Source organism: Pipistrellus hanaki, assembly GCF_964339955.1.
Source record: "Pipistrellus hanaki genome assembly, chromosome: 2".
Classification (NCBI taxonomy): Eukaryota; Metazoa; Chordata; class Mammalia; order Chiroptera; family Vespertilionidae; genus Pipistrellus; species Pipistrellus hanaki.
In genome coordinates this window covers 145,880,109-145,904,424 of record NC_140504.1, presented here as the reverse complement: position 1 = coordinate 145,904,424, position 24,316 = coordinate 145,880,109, and the positions used below count along the sequence as shown (strand labels likewise).

The 24,316-nt window shown below is 37.2% G+C and overlaps 1 protein-coding gene across 1 annotated transcript in view; it reads right to left on the bottom strand.

Annotated features, from left to right (window-relative positions):
• The window catches only part of ADGRL4 (adhesion G protein-coupled receptor L4), a 113,259-nt gene extending 91,798 nt beyond the window's left edge, over positions 1-21,461 (bottom strand). Inside the window, exons 1-2 of the mRNA XM_084872179.1 lie at positions 21,425-21,461; positions 19,394-19,540 (exon numbers count right to left, since the gene is read on the bottom strand). Of these exons, the coding sequence (XP_084728305.1) occupies positions 19,394-19,540; positions 21,425-21,446 (169 nt within the window). The 5' untranslated portion in view covers positions 21,447-21,461. The remainder of the gene's footprint in view (positions 1-19,393; positions 19,541-21,424) is intronic.
• Positions 21,462-24,316: the final 2,855 nt, after the last annotated feature.

Here is a 24,316-nt window from a genome sequence, read left to right as displayed (position 1 = left end):
TTTTTTAAAAAAAAAATAGCATGCAAATGCCAAACCTGTGCCTATAAGGAAGCCAGAATCTCCTGCTCTGAATCCTCACTTAGCTTAGTAGTCCTTCTCTGGTGCTCGAAAGCCTATGCAATTTTTTCTTCATTGAATGTATACTTTTTTTTTTCTAATCTTTTCTGTCATTTTCTACTCTTTCTCTACTCAATTTCTTCCAACAGCCTTTACATTTGGTTGATTTCCATATTGGTTTCACAACCATGCTACTTAGAACGGTTTCTTTACTCCTCAGACACTGCTGAACCCATTCTAAGTTAGATTCAGTAATTAAAACTTCACCAAAGTGTTTCTTACTAATGTTACCATTGTTCTCTATATTAAAAGTTATATGGTGTTTTTGCAATTTTTATTGGGCCTTTCAGTAGCATTTGAATCAGGGATTCTCCATTTCTCTTCATATACCCATTCCCTTATCTTTAATGATAATACACAAGGTCTCCCTACCTTTAAGGCCACATTTATAAATACCCTATGTTAATTTTATTTTCTATATTTATCAAATATTGGAGTTTCTGAGTCTCTTAGGACTGCATTTAATTCTTTATTTTAATGCAATGATCTCTTATGTAGTTTTTATAGGTAATCATATTTGCTTACATGGCTTCTATTAACAACAACATCCTGCTAATGACTCCATTTTTTTTTTTCCTGTCTACATAAGTCTTTTCTAAGTTTCAAACCAATATGTATTATTGTCTCCTCTTATATTAGCATATCAGGCATACCATATCCAAACAGAAATAATCATTTTTCTTCATATGTTTTCTCATCAAATGCATAATCAAGTGCATAGCAGGTTGAGTTTGTTCATAACAAACATAAGATATATCCTTCTCATTTTTCTGCTTTGCACTTGGAATATCCAATTTATCATCAAGACCTATAGATCTCTACATTTTATTTATCACTGGAGGCCCGGTGCATGAAAATTCATGCACTGGAGTGGGAGTGTCCTTTAGCCTGGCCTGCCCCCTCTCACAGTCCAGGAGCCCTCAGGGGTGGGAGGCGACCCAGTGATCAGGGGAAGGCAAATACCCATAATCACCTCTGCTGCTGCCACTGCCAGCAGCACAAGCCTCGGCTGGCCCTGGTGACCTAAGCCTCTGGTGGCCCTGGGAGGCTGGACAAACACCATCTAAAGCTTGCCCAGCTGTACCTCAAGCCTGCCCTGGACAGCTGGCAGCCACCATCGGCAGCTTGCCTGTGCCTCGGGCTGGACCTGGGCAGCTGGGCTGCTGCCATCAGCAGCTTGCCTGCGCCTCAGGCCAGCCCTGGGCAACTGAGGGGCTGAGGGGACTGGGGGACTCCAGAGGCAGGCTCGTGGAGTGGCCAAACCTGCCTGGGGGAAGGCCCGGCCATGCTGCATGCCTGCCACCCGGGTGGGGCTGAGGGGACTGGGTGCTGCTATCTTGTGGCTGTGGATACCACCATCTATGAGGGTGTGGCAGTCAATTAGCATATTCCCTCCTTATTGTCTGTGGGCGCCGCCATCTTGGTGAGGGCATGATGGTCAATTAGCATACTCCCTCTTTATTAGATAGGATTCTTATCTGTTTTCTTTCATTCTTTTGGCCACTGATCTTGACTAAGCCAATATTCTCTCTTCCTGACCAATGCAACAATCTCCACCTGATGAGCTTGCATTCACCTTTACTGGCAGGTAATTTATTTCCTTTTTAGAAGAAAATGTGATATTCAACATGCAAATATCTGAAAATAGAATCCAGTTTTTCTACAGGTAACATCAAAGCCCTACATAACTTAGAAGTGAAGGAATTTAGTCATAACCTAGTACTTTCTTGCCAAATAACAAAATGTAAATATTATATTGAGGGTATACACACTTTATTTCAGGACTCTCTTAAAGAGTTCAATTGATCATCAGCTCCTTAATAATAGTAATTTTGAAATGATAGGTTAAAAAAATTAGAGTGGTGTAATTTAGACTTAGAAGAGCCTGATGGGAGTTTCCATCACTGGCCAAGATAATAAGTTGAGATTTAGTTTCAAAAAGGATTCCTTTTCATTTTTAATCTGTTGAATTCTTATTTAGCCTTTCTACTTTTCATTTATTGGAAAGGTTTCCAAGAAATTACAGAGGGTTCTAATGCAGTGAGTAAATATTTGATCATCTTGAGTTGACATAAGTTAAACCATAAGTCAGAAATATTGCTAAACTAAATAAAGGTGTCTTGACATGTTTTCACTCAAATCTATCATTATTCAGGATGAGAGATTATGCTGTTGAATGCTTGAACAGCCACAGAAGAGCAGAATCATGATATAGTAATTCCAATCATTCTTCTCAACAAGTTCCCATCAATAAATACACATCATTTCTCCCAGGCACTGAAAATCCTGTGCTTTTCATGAGGTTTTTCTATGGATCCATGATTTCTCTCAGAGTTTAAGAATATACCTGGAGATTATACTGAGAGTTAAGACACTAAATATTCATCTTTGAAGCAAAGTTGTGCCAAATATTCAATCCTTCCACTTTGCAAAATTATTTTCCCTTATATTTTTTCTGAGAATAATCTTATTCAATGAAAATAAAATCTTATTTTATATATAAAGCGATATTATTTATAGTGATATTATATATAATATATATAGACACAAACACATTTGTAAATATATTAAATAAGCTTAAATCAAAGTATTGGGCAAGTACTTTTTTGAAATTGCATTAATGGTGAAAAAAGACTTCACATATAGAAATATCTGTCATCTGTCCACTTATAAATAGCAAATTTCAGTAGCAGGTTTGTCAAACCAAACAAAAATATTTTGAATTTTATAATGCAGATATGTTCAAGGCTTCATAGAAACCCTATTGTTTTCAAGCAATAAAAATATGGATATTCATATATTTGTTAATTAATAATGATACATATTCATAGTGAATATTTTTTAAAAACTTGTTTTCTGATCATTGACATTTAAAAAATATGTTTCTAGTTTAAATTCAGTCTTCAATTATGTTGACCAAATGATAAGTACAAATAATATTTTAAAACTCATGCTTTAAAGAAAGTTTACTAATAAGTAAATTATTTAAATTTTTTCCCTTTAGATATAGTGAGCTTAAAATGTAAGTTGAAAATTAATGAGCAGTTGACAAATAGGGAATTATATGTCCGTATTCCAGGTAGATGATGAAGTGCATATAAGTATTGCTGTTCGTAGAGTTTGGGAAAAGCAGGAGAGCATCTTATTATTCTACGTGTAATTTTAACCTCAGAACCTAGAAGCCTGGATAATCTGGTTTTCTGGATGGCTTAAGAAGTAGAAAGAGAATGAATTTACCAAAACCAATTTGGCAGAAAGTGACTGACAGATTTACATTACTAACAATAATCATTTACTGAGGTCTTTCTATATGACCAGTATCATAATGAAGTGCTATACTTGTATTATCTTCTTTAATCCTCAAAAATATTTTGATGTCGATGAAACTATTTATCTCAAGATATATAGAAAGTGGTCCAAATCTGACAGCTAGTAAATGACAGAACCAGGATTTGATCCAGATGGATTCTTTAGAGGCTCTGATTTTTCTATGGCCTTGCCTCCCACAATAAAATGTAATTCTATATTTGATAAATCTTGGTTGAAATTGTCAATAGTGACTAAATCTACCTGTTTCCCCGAAAATAAGACAGTGTCTTATATTAATTTTTGCTCCCAAAGATGCACTAGGTCTTATTTTCAGGGGATGTCTTATTTTTCCATGAAGAAGAATACGGTGCACATTTATTGTTAAATGAAAATAAAGGAAATTTATTACCTGTATACGGTACGGTAGTACGGTAGTTGTCAACACAAACCAGACAAACTGTGAATCCTACATTATCAAGAATTTACTCATTTATTCAATGACGATCATGTCATCATCTTCTGGAACATCATCATAACAATCCAATTCCTGAATTTCCTGGTGAATTTCTTGTGACTCCATTTCTTTCAGAATCAGTGGACCAAATCTCTCATGTTTAGCCTAGGGGGGCCTTATTTTCGGGGGGATGTCTTATATTTCACTCAGAAAGAAACTTGTAAGTAGGTCTTATTTTTGGAGGATGTCTTATTTTCAGGGAAACACGGCAAAAAGTTGAGGTTCAGCTGTGGTCCAAGCTCAGTGGTTAGAGCACAGGCCCTCAGACTGAAGTGTCAATGGCTCGATTTGCAGCCAAGGGCCCATACCTCAGTTGCAGGTTTTTGATCCCCAGCCCCTGTAGGGGCACTTGCCGGAGGCAACCAATGTGTCTCTCTTATATAGATGCTTCTCTCTCTCTCTCTCTCTCTCTCTCTCTCTCTCTCTCTCTCTCTCCCCCCTCCCTCTCTTTCTCTCTAACTCTCTCTGCCTCCCCCTCCCTCCCTTCCACTCTCTCTGAAAATCAATGGAAAAAATATCCTGAGGGTTAAAAAAAATATTGAGGCTCAGATTATCATAGTGGGTCTTCATCATAATGCTTTAGTTTCTGAAACCAACTTTAAAATAAATAGTAGTCATTTTGTTTTCTCCTATATTTATTAGTATATGGATTTAATGAATACTTATTATACTTTAAAATTTCATTTTATATCCTGATCTCTAAGAGTATCATTATTTCTATTCAATTTTAAATACTGTTATAAGGACAATTACTTTTTCATTAATAAGTGAATTGACCTGAAAATATTAAGATATTAGTAATATATGAATCACTGGAATCTTTTATTAAAATTATACCAATAATCCATAAGACTTGATGTTTCTTTTCGCAACATAATAATGAAATTGGACTGTGGGTTATGATCCAAAGCCTTGCTTCAATTCAGGTTTTTTTACTTATTTATTCTTAAAGCAACCATATGATTTTTTCAAAGGATAAGTATAATGAGATTATTGACTATAATACAACAATTAATGGCCTCTACTAAAATGTTTCTGACATATTTGTCCACTAATAAACTGAAATTCAGAGCCCAAAACACATTAAAAAAAGCATTCTTTTCCACATGGTATTCCATTATGAAACTGCTGCAATGAACATAACATTAGTTGAACAAACATAACACTATAATCAAGCATCTGCTTGCCTTCCTGCTTTGCATATCCAACAGAGGTTTGTTGTACTTTCTTTAGTATTCTCAATAGATTTCTGTGTTCACAAAGGTCCAGAAATTATCTCTAGAACTTATCCTCCATATGGCACCAGAAAACCTGGCATAACAACTTTTCCGGCCCAAAGGATTATACAATTCTCTTATTTCAAAATATAAAACATTTGCCACAAATGCACAACTATCAAGCAAATGTTAGAACCACCTAACATTCTGTGTTGAAATATCATCAAAAATGATTTGTCTATGCATGTTGACTTTAATAATTTAAAAAAATGCACAACAAAACAGCACATTCCTTCCTGATTCAAGTTGTAAATGTTAAACACAAGCTGAGTTTTATTTTTCATACTAAATTCTTTAATATTCAGGATGATCGTAGCAGTGGGCCAACCGCAGGAAGTCACTAAATATACATGACCCAAATTTTAGTTCTGATGCTGTATATCCACAAGAGATATACAGTGGAGTTGTCCACTTGGCAAGATAATTATTTTACATATAAGTAACTGATCTGGTTAGTTAAGCCCCATAAAGTCTCAAATAAATAACATATTTTGGCTTTCTTTGGGAAAATATTACACATTGCACCATTTGTTTTAACTCTCCTCTGTAATCCATTAGTTTTCCTGTATAAAAACATCCTGAGTCAATACCTATTAAGCTAACATGTAAAGTATATGAAGAACACTGACAACTGACTACCTTCCTTCTATTGTAACTTCTTAAAAACTACATTCTAAAATAAATTGAATAATTTAAACAAGTAAATTTTATGTCTGAATGACCTCATGTGCTTATATTTTTACTTTACAAATATAACCTTCAAATATTAGAAAATATAAAGTAATATTAATCCATAAGTAAATCACTTAAATAAGTTAAAAGGCTCTGCCTTCAATACAATGAACCAGATAAATATGCCACATAATATAAAACACCCTTTTATACAAACAGGGGAGAATATTCAGACTCCACAGTAGCAAAAAGATATTTTTCCTTCCTCATAATAATAACATAGTAATTGACCGATGAGTTTAATGTGAAGAAATCATAGGGTTCCTAGTATGTGTGGCTCCTTAAATCTAGCCATGACATATTGCCAGATATTTTAATTAATGTGTAACAAGGTTACAAAATCAATTTCTTATCAGCCAAAAACACTCATATAGCAAATTTTGTTTTCAAAACATAACCTTAAATAAAGTCTGTGTACCTAAAAAATATAGTACAGAAACTCAGTCATTGGGTTCTCCTGATGTTACTTTCACAAAAGGCACAAGGCACTGTATGTGATGTACAGCTTACAGTGTTCGGTTAGATTCAAGCTTCCTAGAGAAGGTTACTAGCTCTTTTCATAGCAAATAAAAGTCAAAAGTACGGCTCTGGGATTGAGAATGGTTCCAGGTTATTGTTAGGCCCCATGCCTCACCATTGCCCTTCAATTTATTCATTTTCAATAAAGAGGCTTTAGTGAAGGCCCCTTTATTGAAAATAGAAAATAAAACATTTTTGTTGATGGAGATAATATTTTCTTCATAATTTTTATATTTGGAAGTATCATAATTCTAATAAAATAATTTAAAGTTACAGAGCGTAGCAACATTTTATTTCTTCCCAATTCATTCATGTAATCATTTATTCTGTTTTAATCAAATTTAGAACTTTATAAAAAAACAAAGTTTGTTTCAATAACAGTCCTTCACTTCATGCACATTCATTAAAAAAGATAAAGCTTCATTTTAAATGGGTACTGATTATTAAATACAGCTTCATATCAATTGTACTTAGAAAGGTCAGTTCACTGGGAGGAGTGATGAATGTGAGACATTCTCAATAATACATAAACTAAACTTTTTTGAAATTAGAAAAATACTGTCTAAGTGCTAATTAACTGGAAGTAAAAATATCATTTCTTTCTAGGTGCCAATAATTTCACACTTTCTAAAATTTTGTGGAAAAGGCCTATTTGACACATATAATGCAGAAGGAAATAGCATAGTCAGCGTGATTCATGAGACTCTGAAGATTAGGGCCAGAGTGACTCCAAATCAGAAGTCCATCATCACTAAGCATCAGTACCAGCATTACAACTGGTTCTGCCTTAGGACACACCACTTACTAATTCATGAAACTGTGCAAAAGAGCAAGAATTAGGTTAATGAAAATTCAGCCTTGCATAATAGGTCACTCAAAATGAGGTAGGAAAATAATTAGAGAAAACCAATGTGAAATATAATGCTAACTGGTCATGCAAATTTTCCATCTGGCTATCATGAAGACTCTTTACTACAAATTATTTGGAATGGGATCATACTTAAGGTAATTTGGCTGGATTAGCCTTTAACAATGGACACAATTCAACTAAATCTGAGTACTGATACACCCAAGCAGAAATATCATCCACAATGTCTTAATAAGTTAAACATAGGCAAAGTACAATAAGAAAGGGGTACCCACCAATTAGAACAACCACTCAACAACAGTCCAAAGTATTTTAAAAATTGGACCCAAGAAATTTTGGTAGGTTCCAAGGGTATAATGGAATAAGAAATTAGTCAACATACCCAAACAATAATCATTGATAGGATTTCCCAGGGATGGCCGAAAAGCAGGGAGACCCTATCAAAACTTACTCCAATATTATATATTAAAGCCAAAATTAAAGGGAATTATGAGGAACATGAAAAAATAAACTTTTTTTTTTTTCTTCACAGATATAAATAAGAAAGGCCTTGCAAAGAAAGTGGCATGTGTACTGGATCTTTGACAATGAGTCTTGGATTATACGTACAACATTGAAAGAGCCAATTTCTCCACAGAACACACACACACACACACACTTGATTATCTTGTCTCATCTATTGAGCATGACACAAAGTATTTTGCTGACTGAAATTATATGTAATCCAGAATGGCAAAATTTGGCTGTAGGTTTCTAGCTAAGAGGGCTGGTCCTCTGATCAATTTCACTCTCACCATTAATGACTCCTCACGCACTCATAAACAAACCATCATGGAAGTCCTTTTGGAATTGCAGCACGAGAAGAAGTTACATCTTGCCGCATTTTGTTCCACAGGATAGTTAATGGTAATTATAAAGTCGCACAAACCACAATCCTCCTCTAAAATGGATATGCATGGCATCCTATTTAAAGGGGTTATTCTCAAACATATTCCAGTGACTAAACAATAGGAGAACACGTATAAAAAAATCAAGATGTTGTAGCCCTTGACTCGTATGTTTATAATTAAATAACATTTTTTTTAAACACAGAGCCCAGCTCTCCTAAACTGAGATCTCTAACATGTTTGTTTGCTTTTTAAATATATTTTTAATGATTTTAGAGAGAAAGAGAGAGGGAGAGAGAGAATCATTGTTTGGCTGCACTCCCCCTATTGGGGATTAAGCCCACAATCCAGGCAGGCATGTGCCCTTAACTGGAATCAAACCTGGGACTCTTCAGTTCGCAGGCTGATGCTCTATCACAGTGGTAGGCAAACTGGGGCTGGAAAGCCACATGTGGCTCTTTGGCCCCTTGAGTTTTTAGCAAAGGCCAGTTTAGGAGTGCCCTAGTTAAATTAATAAAAATATACCTATTTATATAGTTTTAAAAATTGGGCTCTCAAAAGAAATTTTAATTGTTGTACTGATGATATTTGGCTCTGTTGACTAATGAGTTTGCCGACCACAACTCTATCCAATGAGCCAAACCAGGTAAGGCTTCTCTGGTTTGTTTTGAATGATTCAAGAGATTCTGATATAGTGCTTCTCTTGCTGATTAGATTATATTTAATCCTGTACTTTTCAACACTGTAATTCAGAAGGGTTCACTGAGATTGGTCCAGAAATTTTTTTTCAAAGGAGGAAGCCACTAGAGAAAACATGGAAAATAAGTTTCATTTATGTGTCAGCCTCCAGTGATTTGTAATATTTGTCTGGAGAAGAGCATTGAGGTCAGATCCTGGCTCAGCAGGAAAGAATATCATGATGGGTCATGGGTCTTAAATAGGGAAAACGGAAGCAGAATGACTAAATGAAAACATTGTCTGCCTTGGTAATGCTTTCTCCAGAGACCAAAGTTAAAAAGAACAATGTACAGTGGAAAGTGCACTGAGTTTAAAGGCAAGAGATTGAAATCTGTATATCTTTCTAGTTCATGTTTCAAACTGAGGCCCAAATCCAGTTATTCTGAAAAAAAGTAGATGAACTGTAAATTGACTATTATTTCACAGTAACAGAATCAAAGATTTTAAAGCTAAGTGAGACATTAATAATGATCCTAGTCTCATCGGCTCATTTACAGAGACACTGAGGCTTGAATGTTCTTTATGATTTACCATGAGAATCCCAGTTGAGTAGAGCTAGAATATAGATAACACTAGAGGCCCGGTGTACAAAAATCACTCATGAGTAGGGTTCCTAGGCCTGGCCAGTGATCAGGGCCGATATTTCCTTCCCCTGGTGGCAGGAACAATCAAAAGTATTAGCAAGTGAGAGGCTCTCTCTATGGCGATTGCCAGCTCCTTTTACCATTCCTTCTTCCAGGTGTATTTTTCTTACCTCTCTCTTTCTCTTAAGCTACAAGGGCCCTTCTTTTGGCTCTCTAACTTGTTTTCTGAGCTCATTTCTTTTATGGCTGGCTCACTACTCCTAACTCTGTAATTTCCTAAATGAACTTTCTCTCATAGTTTGAGAGAAAAAATAAAAAAGTATTAGCCAGTGAATTCACAAAATCAATTGGGGGGAACAGCTAACGTAGAGAGGAGACTGCAGATAATTATAATATTATAACTACAAAAGTTATAAGTGAGTCAATAACAAAGTTCTGGTATAATCAAATGGGGCAGAGCTTCTTCAGACACAATATGCTACTCCTGGTTACCATATATATGTTCCATCCCATAGTAATGACATTGCAATGCCAAAGAAACACAGGCGAATGATGTAATTAAGGTCAGAAAATATATTGGCTACCTTGTTTCACCTTTGAAATAAAGGTGGAGAGAAATTTGGAAGAGATCAATCCAGGTTTAAAAAAAAAAACACAAGTGAGGGAAATTAGATTATGATAGATTATCATAAAAAGGATTATTGATTCTCCATGATGAACTCAAGAATATTAGGTGAGTGTGTCCTGGTGTACCTTCCACTAATGTGTGAGAAGAAACCCAGGAATGGAGACTTTAGCCTCAATGTCCTGGTCATTTTTAAGCATTGATTTGTTCACTGACAATTTTATCAGCTTATTGTCTTGATGCCTCTTGTTACAAAGGCAGAGGAAGATTAGAGAAAGGAGGTACCAGGAGTTGAGCAACCTGGAATTTTTAGGATTTGTCAGACTTAAGTATTTTTGTGGTATGATAGCTCTTTGTACATGGAAGTCAATTCTATTTTTTGTTTAGTTGTAAAATTTTCCAGAGTCTCTATGAGGTTATAAATTGGACCTTTCCTCTCAATCTCTTTTCTCCTCCTAGAGTTACATTTTCCAGGCCATTGTTTTATTTATTCATCTATGTGCTTTGTATTGTTGGCTTTTCTCCAATGACTAGTTATCCTTAAATGACTCGTTTGTTTATAATTAAATAACAATGCTGATTATTACAGGTATTTGGCCCAGATTTTTCCTGCCAGCCTATTACAACCTCTTTAGTGCTTGAGAATTCAGAGTTTCCTATATACATGAGTGGTGCAGAGCAATTTTCAGAGATGATTCCAATCGCATACATGGGGGGAGTATGCAGAAAAGTGGCATTAATTTTTACACTCAAGAATTCCCTCCGGGCAGATGACAACATTGCTTTTGGGAGTATTTTCTTGGCTTTAACTGGAAGCAAACACCAATGGGGCGTGGGAGCCTAATCTGTGTGGCTTTTGGAAAATAGTGTCTCAACCAATCACTTTGATTTCCACATCCTTTCTGGGAAGGGGATGGGATACCATCACCACAAGGAAAATCCATCACTTTCACTGTAGCCTTCTCCTTATGCCCTGAGCTGACCCTTTAGTGGCTGTGGATTCTGCTTTGAAAAGTTCACTGGATTCATAGACTCCTCATGGCCCCACCCTGATTCCACTCATTTCATTGTTCAGTACACTGGGCATGAAGGCAGTAGAGGAATAGGAGTTAAAACATTATAACTGATCAAGATACTGAAACATGTAAACAGTTTTAACTTTCCTAGTACACTTATTCCTGTAGTATCATAAATATGAACAATATATTTTTTTCTTTTTAGCAGTTGTTTTGATATTATGTAGTGGGGGGGAAAGAGATTCAAAGTGGGAGGGGCAGAACCAAAATAATTCATTTTTATCTCAATTACATTCAATTTTCTTATTTACAGAAGTACCTCATATTATAGTTTGAGGATCATGTGTGGCAACTAACTGTGATTTCTCTGGGAAAATTAATTTATAAGTTGAGGGTAATACTAGTTCTATTCAGAGAACTTTATAAAGATTAAATCCATAAATTCATGCAAAGTTCTTAGAATGGAGTCTAGTTCACAGAAAGCACTAAAATTAATATATTTAATATTATTACCTTGTTGTAAACAAATTATAAATATAAAAGTTATTTATTTAAGCATTAATAAGACTAAATAATGAAGAAGGGAAATAATGAAAAAATTTGATAATCAGAAGACTGGTTCATTTACGTCTTGGACAACGAGGAACTGGCTATGAAGTATGCCCATGCCCTACAAACCTGGGACTATAGAGAAGTGATATTCCAGAACAAAGGAACGATCAAATTTACTAAATAAACTTTGCAATCTTAAAATATTGACGAAAGAGTAGAGCTGTCACAAACGAAGCAGAAAAAAACATACTTGGTGAGTTGCTTGGTGCTATTGAAGGCACTATCTCCATTATCCCTCTGCTCTTTCTACCATTAATTTTCTTAAGGATTAACGTGTATGAAAATTCCACATTAAGAGCACAATTTTAATTGAATTTAAATTTCCTAGAAGCTCCTAAATATGTTGCTGAACAGAAAATATAAGATGGTACAACTGCCATGTCAATTTTGTATGCAAAATGAAAACTAATTCTAAAAAGCAATGTCCAATTTTCCTTATAATTGATACTTTATCATCAGCAACCTATATCATAAGTTAATGTTTTAGCCTAAAGTAAAAACAAAAAAATGGTACATACTTCATTTGAAAAACAGTCAATACTCTAAAAATGTTAAATCCGATCATAAGTTTTTTTTTAATATGTATATTCATGCAAAGTGCTTAGAATGGAGTCTAGTTCACAGAAAGCACTAAAATTAATTTTAATATGTTTAATATTATATTTTATTATATATATTAATATATATTAAAATATACATTATACATTATATATATAGTTTTCTGAGCTCATTTCTTCTATGGCTGGCTCATTTCTCTACCTTTGTAATTTTCTAAATAAACTTTTTCTCGGGAGATGTCTGACTGCCGGTTTAGGCCCAATCCCCAGGATCGGGCCTAAACCGGCAGTCAGACATCTCTTTCACAAACTGGGACCACAGCCTCCTAACTGCTTACTTGCCTGCCTGCCTGATCAGCCCTAACTGCTCCCTCCCCCCTCGGTGGCCTGATCACCCCTAACTGCCTCTGCCTCTACCCTTGCCACCATGTCTTTGTCTGGAAGGAGGCCAAGATGACCAGATGTCCGGTTGACCTGGTCTAATTATCATATTACCCTTTTATTAGTATATGTATATATACTATTTATTAGTATGTGTATACACATATACAAAGTAGGGTTGTAATAAAGTTTTGAGTACTGGCTACATTTATTGGAGTAATAGGAACTACTCATTAGAGAATGTGATTCTGGCATCTTTGTTTTTAAAAGTCATCTATGAAATAGATTGAATGGCAGAACAACTAAACAACCAGTCGCTGTGACATGCGCTGACCACCAGGGGGCATGAGTGGAACATGGCGGGCATCAGCAGCAGGTGGCAGAGTGCAGAACATGGCAGGCTTTGGTCATGGTGAGATGATGGAGCAGGTGAGCGTGGGCACCAGACCAAGACTGTCATCAGGGCGAGCCTCTGGTAGTTACTGAAAGTTTTTTGCTCCTGCATGCCAAGGTCCTGCCCAGTGCTTGTACCTGATGCCAGTGCCAGAGCCACTGCTTGTACCCGCTGCTGGTGCGAGCCCCTCTTGCACCCACAGCTGGCACCTGAGCTGCTGCTCGCATGTACTGCTGGCACCCTGTGCCAGCCTAGCCCCAAAATACTTGGCACTGTTAGCAGGTGTGAGCAGCAGCTGCCGGCCCTGATTGCCCCTGAGGGTTCTTCACCTCCCCCTGCTCCTGAGGGGAGAGCAGGGCAGCAGCCCCCACTTGCACCTGCTGCTGGCACCTGCCCCAATGGCTCTGTGCCAGCAGCATATGCAAGTGGGGCCAATGTTGTCAGCACATACAAGCAGTGACAGTGGGAGCTGGGCTGCCAGCAGTCATGGTACTGGGGTGGGAGAGGGTATGGAGGATGAGCCAAAACCCATCCCTGTGCCCACTGCAGCCTCATGGCCCACAGTTCCTTTCAAGGTGCATGAATTTGTGCACTGGGCCCTAGTTCACATTTTTGAGGTGGTAAATACAAGTCAAGGGTAATACATAACTTTTATCTATCAGATAGGTGTAACATTATAGTTAAATATAAAATACTAAAGGCCCAGTGCACGAAACTCATGCACTGGGGTGGGGGGAGATTGTTCCTCAGCCCAGCCTACACCCTCTCCAATCTGGGACCCCGGGGGAGATATCCAATTGCCGGTCAGTTAGACATCCCTCTCAGTATCTGGGACTGCTAGCTCCCAACCGCTCTCTGCCTTCCTGCCTGATTACCCCTAATGGCTTCTGCCTGCCAGCCTCATCACCCCTAACCACTCCCCTGCTGGCCAGATTACCCCCAACTGACCTTCCCTGCCAGCCTAATGGCCCCTAACTACCCCCCCCATGCCAGCCCAGTCGCCCCAACAGCCCTCCCCAGCTAGCCCAATTACCCCCAATTGCCTTCCCCTGCAGACCTGGTCCCCCCCAACTGCCCTCCTCTGCAGGCCTGGTACCCCCCAACTTCCCTCCCCTGCCAGGCTGGCCACCCACAACTGCCCACCCCTGTAGCCTGATTGCCCACAACTGCCCTCCCCTGCCAGTCTTCTTGTGACCACATGGGGGTGGCGATCTTGTGTGAGGGTGTGACGGTCAATTTGCACATTACTCTTCATTATATAAGATATGGAAATGTGATAGAAAGAGGAATTAGAATTATTTTCTGTTCACATTTCTTTCCTTTTTTTAATTTATCAAACTATCACTGTATTAAATATTTGGAACTATAGTTATTATTTGTAGGACATAGTTTGGATAGTGCAGTGGTTGGCAAATTGCAGCTCGCAAGCCACATGCCCCTAACAAGCCGCAGTTTGCCACTCTGTTGACTAATGAGTTTGCCAACCACTGGGATAGTATATAGTATTTAATTATGCTAACTGATGTGTATATACATGAAATAACATACAGACACATACGTCTTGTATGTTTGCCTCTATTCTGATGCCTGTTGGTTTACCCATTTTACTGAGCACCTTCTTTATTACTAAAGAGCCAGCTTTTATGGAAGCAATCAGCATGTCCACAACGCTGCTGTTTTAGTCCAGGCAGAATCGTGCCAGTGTGCTATTTTAATTAATATTTCTCCCACATTCTGAACCCATATGCTATTTCTTCTTCTTGACTCTTAGTTAGCTATTGTGCCATTTTCTCTACTTTTACCAGTGTCAAACAGCTTTCTAGTTTATTACATTCTTCCAGTTGAATTTTTCAAGCATAGATATGGTTATCAGATGGTAATGAAAACCTGTTTTTAAATGCAGAGTATGTCTCCCTGGTTATGGGCACCAAGACTTCATTATTTTCTGTGAAACATTTGTGATGTTACTTTTAATAGGCATGACCCAAGCCATGAAAAGATTTCTATACATACATAAAAGCTGGCAGTGACATCTTTCTTGATTCTTCCTGTGCTAACCTGGGGCATTTCCCCTCCACCCCATTCTGATTCCATGAAATTTCCGAGAATGTAGCCCCACTTAATACGTGTATTTGAGAATAGGGAGACTGTCTCTTCCACCCATCTTCACACCCAACTGTGCACTGTACGGCATCCCCTGTGCCAGCTTCTCATTTCTCCAGCACAGTTTATTCCAATTCAAGCATTTCTGTATTTTAGATATACACAAACATTCGTTCAGTCCTTCCAACTTTACTTTCCTGATTACCTGGGATAGGTAGGAGAGATGAATTTCAAAAGTCTTTAAATACACCCCACAATTTTTACACAAACTTCTTCACCTTTTCTTCACTGAGCACCATAAAGAAAAGTGTGTAAATAAATTCCCACCCATATCTCTACAAGTTGTTGAAATACTAAATAAATTATTAAAATGATTTTTTTTTTTTTTTTTTTTTACCAATTTGGTTTAAAAACCTGTACTACACAATTATGTCTGGTGACTAGTAACATTTTGATATCTTTGGTAATCTCAAAAAGGTTGAGTTCCCAGCATTTGAGTCTTAGCTTTATCACTTTGGCCTCAAACACTGTAAAACTCACTTAAGATTTCAGGGTCCTGCTTCTCTCATATGTAAAAGAGTATAGCATGGAGCTCAACAGAACCAGTTATACCCAGTCATAAGGATATTTGTCAGAAAAAAAATAGCATCTGTGCTTTTTATTTCAAAAGCTTGGGTAAAAATTAGAGATATATTGGCACACATCACATAAAAGATAATGAATTGTATTACAAATATAAAGTGCTATTGTTTTGATAGGTTGGGTAAAATAGCCTTTTGTAGATTGACTGATCCTTGCTAATTTATTCTTACTCTAACAACAGGCTTATCTTAATACACAATTTATCATGAGACTCAGCTACTTACTACCTACCAATGACTATTCTTTGTTAACAGAAGTTCATACTCTTGATATCCTGACAATTCCCACTGATCGCTCAATTAATACACCCTGTGATACATATCCAGCACAAAACATTTGGAACACCTTAATACACACCACACATGTTCAACTTCTAGGCCTTTGTTAAATCTGGTTCCTTTTGCTTGATTCTTTCTGACATTTTGTCAATCTTGATAAATTATATTTATTCTCCAATTCTCAGCTTAAATGTTATCACCGTTCAGAAAGCTTTCCTGAAGTTGGTTGCACATCTCAAATTTGCCTGTATTTATATTTTCTATGATATTGCATCAAGTCATAAATGCAGTTCTGTAATTGCCCCTAGATATACTAGAAATCAGGGCCAAGTTATTACTTACTATTTATTATTTTAACCCAAGGGCATACAGTATATGTTAAGCAGAGGCCTGATGGTCAAACACAGTCAGAAAAGTACAGGCTCTCAAATCAGACAGACTTGGGTTCAACTTTTGGCTCCACCGCTAGTTTGTTGTAGCACTTGAGGTGTTCACTTAATCTTTCTAGGGCTCTATTTCCTAAAAAGAGGCAAAATGAGAATAATTCTAGATAAAAATGTTGTGCTAATTAATATCTTGATCGACATGCACAGAGATACTAGTTATCCTGATGGTGATGGTGATAATCATAGCGATGATGATGATGAAAGTGCTCACTAAATATTGTTCAGTAAAAATATGATTAATGTAATAAATTCACTACTAATAAAATAGTTTTCATGGATCATATAATCTCAATTCTGATCGCTTGTTCTAAACCAGCTCTTGGAACAAAGTACATTTAGTGAGAAATGGTTATTAACATAATAAGTTATTTGGAAGATCTCTAAAGGAGCCAAATTTTTTAAAGATAATGAAGATTATGGTAATGATGCCAAAAAGAAAATAACTTCATTTCTCAAGTAGTAGGCACCTTCTGAAACAAAACTCCTGTTCTGTGATTACTTATTTACCTACCCTGTTTCCCCAAAAATAAGACAGTGTCTTATATTAATTTTTGCTCCCAAAGATGCGCTAGGTCTTATTTTCAGGGGATGTCTTATTTTTCCATGAAGAAGAATACAGTACACATTTATTATTAAATGAAAATAAAGGAAATTTACCTGTATACGGTACGGTATTACGGTAGTTGTTAACACAAACCAGACAAATTGTGAATCCTACAGTATCAAGAATTACTCATTTATTCAATGGCAATCATGTCATCATCTTCTGGAACATCATCATAACAATCCAATTCCTGAGTTTCCTGGTGAATTTCTTGTGACTCCATTTCTTTCAGAATCAGTGGACCAAATCTCTCATGTTTAGCCTAAGGGGGGCCTTATTTTCGAGGGGATGCCTTATATTTCACTCAGAAGGAAACCTGTAAGTAGGTCTTATTTTCGGAGGATGACTTATTTTCAGAGAAACATGAAAATACCAATCATTAAGAAAGACAGGAACCATGGGAAATTTCTCCAGAGATAAAAGAAGCCAACAATAGTTGATAATATATTTTCAGTTTAATTAAATTTTAAAAGCAGATTAAATATACTTACTAAAAATAAAGGAAATCTGTCAGTGAATTAATAAAAGGTGAAAAAGATTAAAAAACAATGTTTGAGTAGTTTTAAGAGGATGTCATAAACCTCAGTTAGTAATATTAAAACAAATGAATATATAACTTTTTAAAAAATAAGACTGGGATTTAAGCTTAAAAAAAAGAGGATTTAAGTTTAAACAAATGGGGGTGGTTTCTGTTAAAAAGAACTTGAAAAGAAAAACTATTCTTATGAATTGTGTTTTGTGCGAAAAAATAATTGCAGGCTAAAAGGTCTTGAAGTATTTTTTGCCCCCCCAGTGGAAATAAATAGCCATCAGCTGGCTATTGACTTAGGCAGCAAGGAAAAGGTGTGTTTTTAAAGAAATCATTAAATACATGATAGCAGCTGTTTGACTGCTGATGCTCTTGTGAAAAATTATTGATGTCAATGATAGTAATCACAATAGTTGAAAAATATCTAATTAACAAAAAGACAACACTGCTTATGAAGTACCATGGTTCAATTTGTACTGATTAGCAGAAAAGCACACTAGTATATTTGATACAGTATTTTGAAGATCACTCAACTATCAACTTTCCATAATGCCATTCAATTAAATATACAATAAAAACCCAAGATTGTTTATGAAAGGAATTTTGTGGTGCTTGTAGACAAGTATATTACAAAGAGAAAGGACTGATCTAATGCAACATTAAACTATGGTAGCCTTGTTCTACATTTGTTAAACTTTACACTAATTATAATGAGGTTTGGTCTTACAGTGTACTGCATATTTAATCCTTTTAAGGAGCTTATAAAATCGATTTACAAGATAAAACCTATTTATGCTATAAGCAAACACTTGCAATATTAATAGTGTACAATATCCTGGCTTAATTAGAAAAAGTCCCTATTATCTTAAATATATACAGTATAAAGCCACATGGTTCAAATTTGAACTTGACAATTATATCTTAAAACTTATTTATATGGTTTGAAACTTTTTTCTCTTCCTTCTACATAGAATGTTGTTCTATTGACTCAGTCAAAACTGGATTCTACTAAAAATGAATAAAGTGAATTAAGAAAAATTAAGTGACTCTTGAAGAAAGAGGAGGCATGGTGGTGGTGAAGACCACAAAGAAGAAATCACTTAAATGTGGTTATCAGATGGCATTATACTTATCAAGTCAATGGCTGCATTGCATTCTAGAACAACCCTTTCTAGTATTTTTGCTCTGGGCTCTAGACTAAAATTTTATAAATGAGGTATACTTTTCCACAAATAATGCATTTTCAAAATTCTCCTCCCTCTCTCCCTTCCTCTTTTTCTCTCTCCATCACCCAGGTTAGCTGGGGAAAACCTGAAATCTCTTAATATTATCCTCAAATGTAGGTAATCAAGTACTACGTAGAGTCTCCGAGCACAACATTTAGCAATAGAGCCTGGACATCATGAACTCTGTTCTTTGTGACTCTGCTCTTTGCAACTTAGTTTTCCAGCTTCAGTTCAAGTGAAGACTTTAATATTAATTTTAAAAAAAGACATAATTTTTGAATTATCAAAAATATATAATTAAGTATAAATTTTGACAAGGGAAATTCAAACTTATTGTTTAGTTAATTAAGCTTTAATTTCTGGACAGGGGAAAAGCAATCACATCAAAATTGAATCTTACAATAAAATCCAAAAGTTAATAATGATCGTTTTTACCTTCACAAATTGTTACGCCATTTCCTGAAAATCCGATGTTGCAATAACAGGCTTCCACTCCATCCCGTATGTCACATTTTGCGTTTGGAAGACACGTTCTGGTGCAGCTTTGAGTATAAGAGCAATTCAACAAAGTGGAAAAACCCACTAAAGAAAATAGAAAAATGAAAACCTTTTCAGAAAGAAAAAGAAAAGTTTCCTCTCATCGTTGAGTTAGATTACAGTAAATACAAATAAGTCTTCCTTCTTTCTGCTTAGACGATAAGGATTTCCCAAGGGAACATTTAGGTGAAAACAGCAGAAGAGCAAGTAAGTAGAAAAGATGAAGGCATTTTTTCTATCTCAGTGTTTACCAAGGAAATCTCAAGAAAAGCTAAAATTTAACAACTAGCTTTATAAAGAACACAGTGTTCCTAGGCTCACCTTCACCCAGGTGAGATCCTTTTAAAGGTACCTGCTGATTGCAAAGCATCCCCTTCCCCACCTCTGGGAATGCTTGTGTGCTGAAATCACACAAATTTAGAAATTTGAATTTTTAAATTCAAATTTGTGTTCTTTTTCTTTTTAATTTTATTGATTATGATATCACATAATTGTCCTAATCCCCCCATTCCCATCCCAAACCCCTCCCCACATATGCCCCCACCCTCCTGTTGTCCATGCCCACTGGCTAGGCCCATATGCATGCACACAAGCCTTTGGTTGATCTCTTCCCCTTCCCCTCACCCTCCCCTACTTTCCCTCTGAGGTTTGAGAGTCTGATCACTGCTTCTCTTTCTCTGGGTCTGTTTTTGTTCATCAGTTTATGTCATTCATTAATTTGTGTTCTTTTTTTTTTTTCTTAAATATATTTTATTGATTTTTTACAGAGAGGAAGGGAAAGAGATAGAGAGCTAGAAACATCGATGAGAGAGAAACATCGACCAGCTGACTCCTGCACATCCCCTACCAGGAATGTGCCCACAACCAATGTACATGCTCTTGACCAGAATCGAACCTGGGACCCTTCAGTCCACAGACCGACGCTCTACCACTGAGCGAAACCGGCTTTGGCTAATTTGTGTTCTTTTAAGATGAAGAACAACCTAGAACACCCAGAAGGACAAATGCAATTGCTATTTTTTCTATTACCTTCTAATGATCTTTTTAAATCCCGCCTTTCTATTAAAAACAGTCTTTTACATTTTTTTTTTCCAGTAGAGGAAATTAAAATAAAACTCAACACACTGGTTAAAGATTGGTCTTCCGTAAAAGGAGCCCCACACAAACATGACCAAGAAAATCCAGCAACAAGACGTATTACAGAGGGATTGAAAACGAAGTTGGAAATGGTGGGGGGTTTTTTAGGGAAAAATAAGGAAGACCATAGGGCATTCCTTTTATTATTATTATTATTATTATTATTATTATTATTATTATTATTATTGTCTACGGTCTTCTCAAGAAGGGACAGTTATGAACCTTACACGTTTTCTGAATACTTTCAGTTACCTCGGAACAATTGTCCTTACTAGTAACAAGAGATACATAAACACCTGCTTCTAAATCCCAGTGTCCTCTAGGGCTGAACACACCGCCTGAACCACAGTTAATTCGCCTTCGAGGATGTGACATTCCTTCTTTCTGTATGGCATCACCAAAACGGTATTTTAAATGAACCCAAAGTCTGGGCTCCAAGTCCCCTTGGGATGCCAGGAAACGCTCCCAAGTGTGAATAGTTTGGATTTCCCTAAATTTCTGGGCCGGGGAAGGCGCAGAAGAAAGGTCAAGGTCTAAGACTTTGAAGATTTGGGGGATCTTGTCAGCAGGGGGAAAAAAGGTGACAGTCCCGGCCCCTAATACGGAACCCCAGAGTGGAAAGGCCAGAGAGGAACATCCCGCGGAGCTGCGCCAGCGCCCTGGGAGCCGGCCCGGCCCGCGCGCTCGGCCAGTGCAGTGCGCTCAGCTCGGCAAACTGCGGCCCGCGAGCCGGGGCCCCCGGGGACCCCCGTGGGCCCCCAGCCCCGCAGGGACGGGCCGGCGGGCACTCACCGAGGAGCGGGAGGAGTCTCATTGGCGGCGGCCGTGGCGGTGGCGGCGGCGGGAGCGCGGCTGGTGTCGGACGGTGTCCCGGGACGGTGGCTGCGGGGCGGGCGCGGCAGGTCCCGGCTCCGTCCCCAGTGACGCGCCCGCTTCCTCCGGCCACTTTCCGGCCTGTGTGTGTGTGTGTGTGTGTGTGTGTGTGTGTGTGTGTGTGCGTGTGCGTGTGCGTGTGTGTGTGAAGCCCCGGGTCTGCGGGCCACGTCCGGCCAGGCCCCTTTACCCCCCCCCCGCCCCGCGCCACCCTGTGACTCCTGTGACTTCTTGCCCTGGCTCTGGGCGACCGTGTCACCCCCTTGCAGACCCTTCCTGGGGTCACTCTGTCCCCAGGTGTAGTGGTAGAGGATGTCTGTCTGTCCTCCGCAGAGACCCAAGCAAGGTCAGGGCAGGTAGAGGGGTCCTTCCCGCAGCCCACATTGCAGCACAGGGCGTGCTTTTACCCAGGAATAAGGTTCCATGAAAACTAGGGGCCAAGAAGTAGTTAGGAGCCCTGACTGCAAACAATGGAGCACAAATTGCCAGGATTCAGCCCTCACTCAAGAGTTCCAGAGAGTAAAATAAGGATACTCTCCATCATGCCAGCGGCCACCCTTGTGCCTAAAACGACTGAGTAAAAACAAACAATCCAAAAAGCAAAGTTTCAAGAATCAAATGGCTTTGAGATTACAAAATGTTATCTTCCATGTTCAATTAAAAGTTACCCATACCCCCCACCCCCATGCCCAGAAGTCTTCCATTTCCATGTTACTCTGTATTGTATAGAAACTGATGATTCAGGTTGAAACATGGAAACAAGTCTAGCTTAAAAATGAAAAAAAAAAAAATGCCTGGCAGGTATGGCCAGTCTATAAGTGGTTCCCTCAGGTAGGGTAGGAAGTGAGGATGGACTGCAGAGAGGTACAAAGGGAAATTTGGGGGAGGGGTGGGGGAAGTATTCTACATCTTGAGTGGAATGGAGGTTTCAGGAATGCATGCATTTATCAGGATTCACGGAGCTCTACTCTTAAAATTGGTGCATTTATTGTAAGAAGATTATAACCTAATAAAGTTTATTTAAATAAAAGAAATGACTGATATTTGTGCCATCAATACAAGTCATTTTATCTATAAACAATTTGGCACAGTTTGTCATATTTCATATATATTCTGTTCAATTTAGGGATCATCTGCCGAGAATCTACTTTGTTTAGGGAGTACCCTGGGAAAGATGAACAAGAATGACCCTTGGACTCCACAAAGGTGATAAAACTACTAAGGCAACAACCCTGGCCAGTTTGACTCAGTGGATGGAATGTCAGCCTGTGGACTGTTAGGTCCTGGGTATGATTCCAGGCAAGGGCACGTGCTGGGTTACTGAATTCCCAAGAGGCAGCCAATTTGTGATTCTCTTTTATCATTAATGTTCCTATCTCTCTCTCCCTCTCCCATCTTCTCTGAAATCGATAAAAAATACATTAAAAAAAAAAAACTATGAAGGCAACAATTAAAACTAGTCACAATGACACAAGTTACAATAAGCAAAATACGTATGTATAAATATACTAGTATTTTCCTGACCATCCAAGGTATTTTTCTAGTTAATTCAATACCTGCAAAAAGCACCTGTAACAACAACATATGAGGGAAAGGAGGAACAGAGGTGTGCTGTGACTTGCCCCGGTTCACACAGTTAACCTAAAGAACTGGCTTTAATTCAAACGTGGACTATTTTGCCCCTGAATCTGTGCTGTCAGTCACCATGCTATGTTCCTTCCATAGTACACCTTCAGGAGAGTACTGCAAAAATGAGAAGTCACCTATTCAGAGGGTCTGAAAGGTTATTTAAATGCTCTAAATGTTAATAAGCAAACAAATAAACGAGACAGCTAGAGAAAGAGAAAAAGGAAGAACAAACATATGTACTACTATTTGTAATACTTTAAACAATAAAATAAAACTTAAAATGTTAAAAAAAAAAGAAAGAAAAAGAAAAGAAAGGTTTGGATTTTATTCTGTTGATAATTGGTTTCCTTTTGGTAATTTCCTTTAAAAAAAATTATAGTGATTCAGTGAAAAATTTCTGGCAACAATCTGAATAAGGGATGCTAAGGAGACATCAAAGACAGGAGAGCCAGAATAATCTAGGAAATAGACTCAAAATGTCTGTACAAGGATAGGAGTATTTGGGTGAGGAGAGAGGGATAGATTTCAGAAAAACTTAAAGACAAATTGATGTCAGGTTGCCTTGCTAAAGTTGAGGGGTATGTTTTAGATGTGTCCCTAGTTATACAAGCAAAAGAGAGTTGGAACCATTCATAAAAATAGGAAAGATAAAATGAGGAGTAGCTTTGAAGGGGAAAAAAGCACATTAGTGAGCCCAGTTTAATAATATAAAGTTCAAGGTATTCTAATGACCTAACTCCACTTATGTGAAGTTAGTTTTTCCAAAGTCATTGAATATATCATTATTCAAAAGGTACACATATAGAAACATATTATTCTTTGACACAATATAAAGCTGAAACAGAATATCTATATTTTAAATCATTACCTTAAAATAGTTCACAAATCAGTCACATAGGCTTACTTTTTATTTTTATCCTAAAGATAGAAATAAAATAGGCTTACTTTTTATTTTTATCCTAAAGATAAAAATACAGAGTAACCAATTAAAAATATTATTCTCTATAATTGCTTAAAAATTAGCAGGGTTAAAATTCAATTAAAAAAAAAAGATATTTTCCAAACTACTCTTTTGCATGTGTGTAAGTAAAAAGTAAAAATTTATTTCTATATTTTTATCAAGAAAATACAAAATAGCCCACAGGCAAGAGTGAAGTATTTAGTGATGCTTATAGTTTTAAG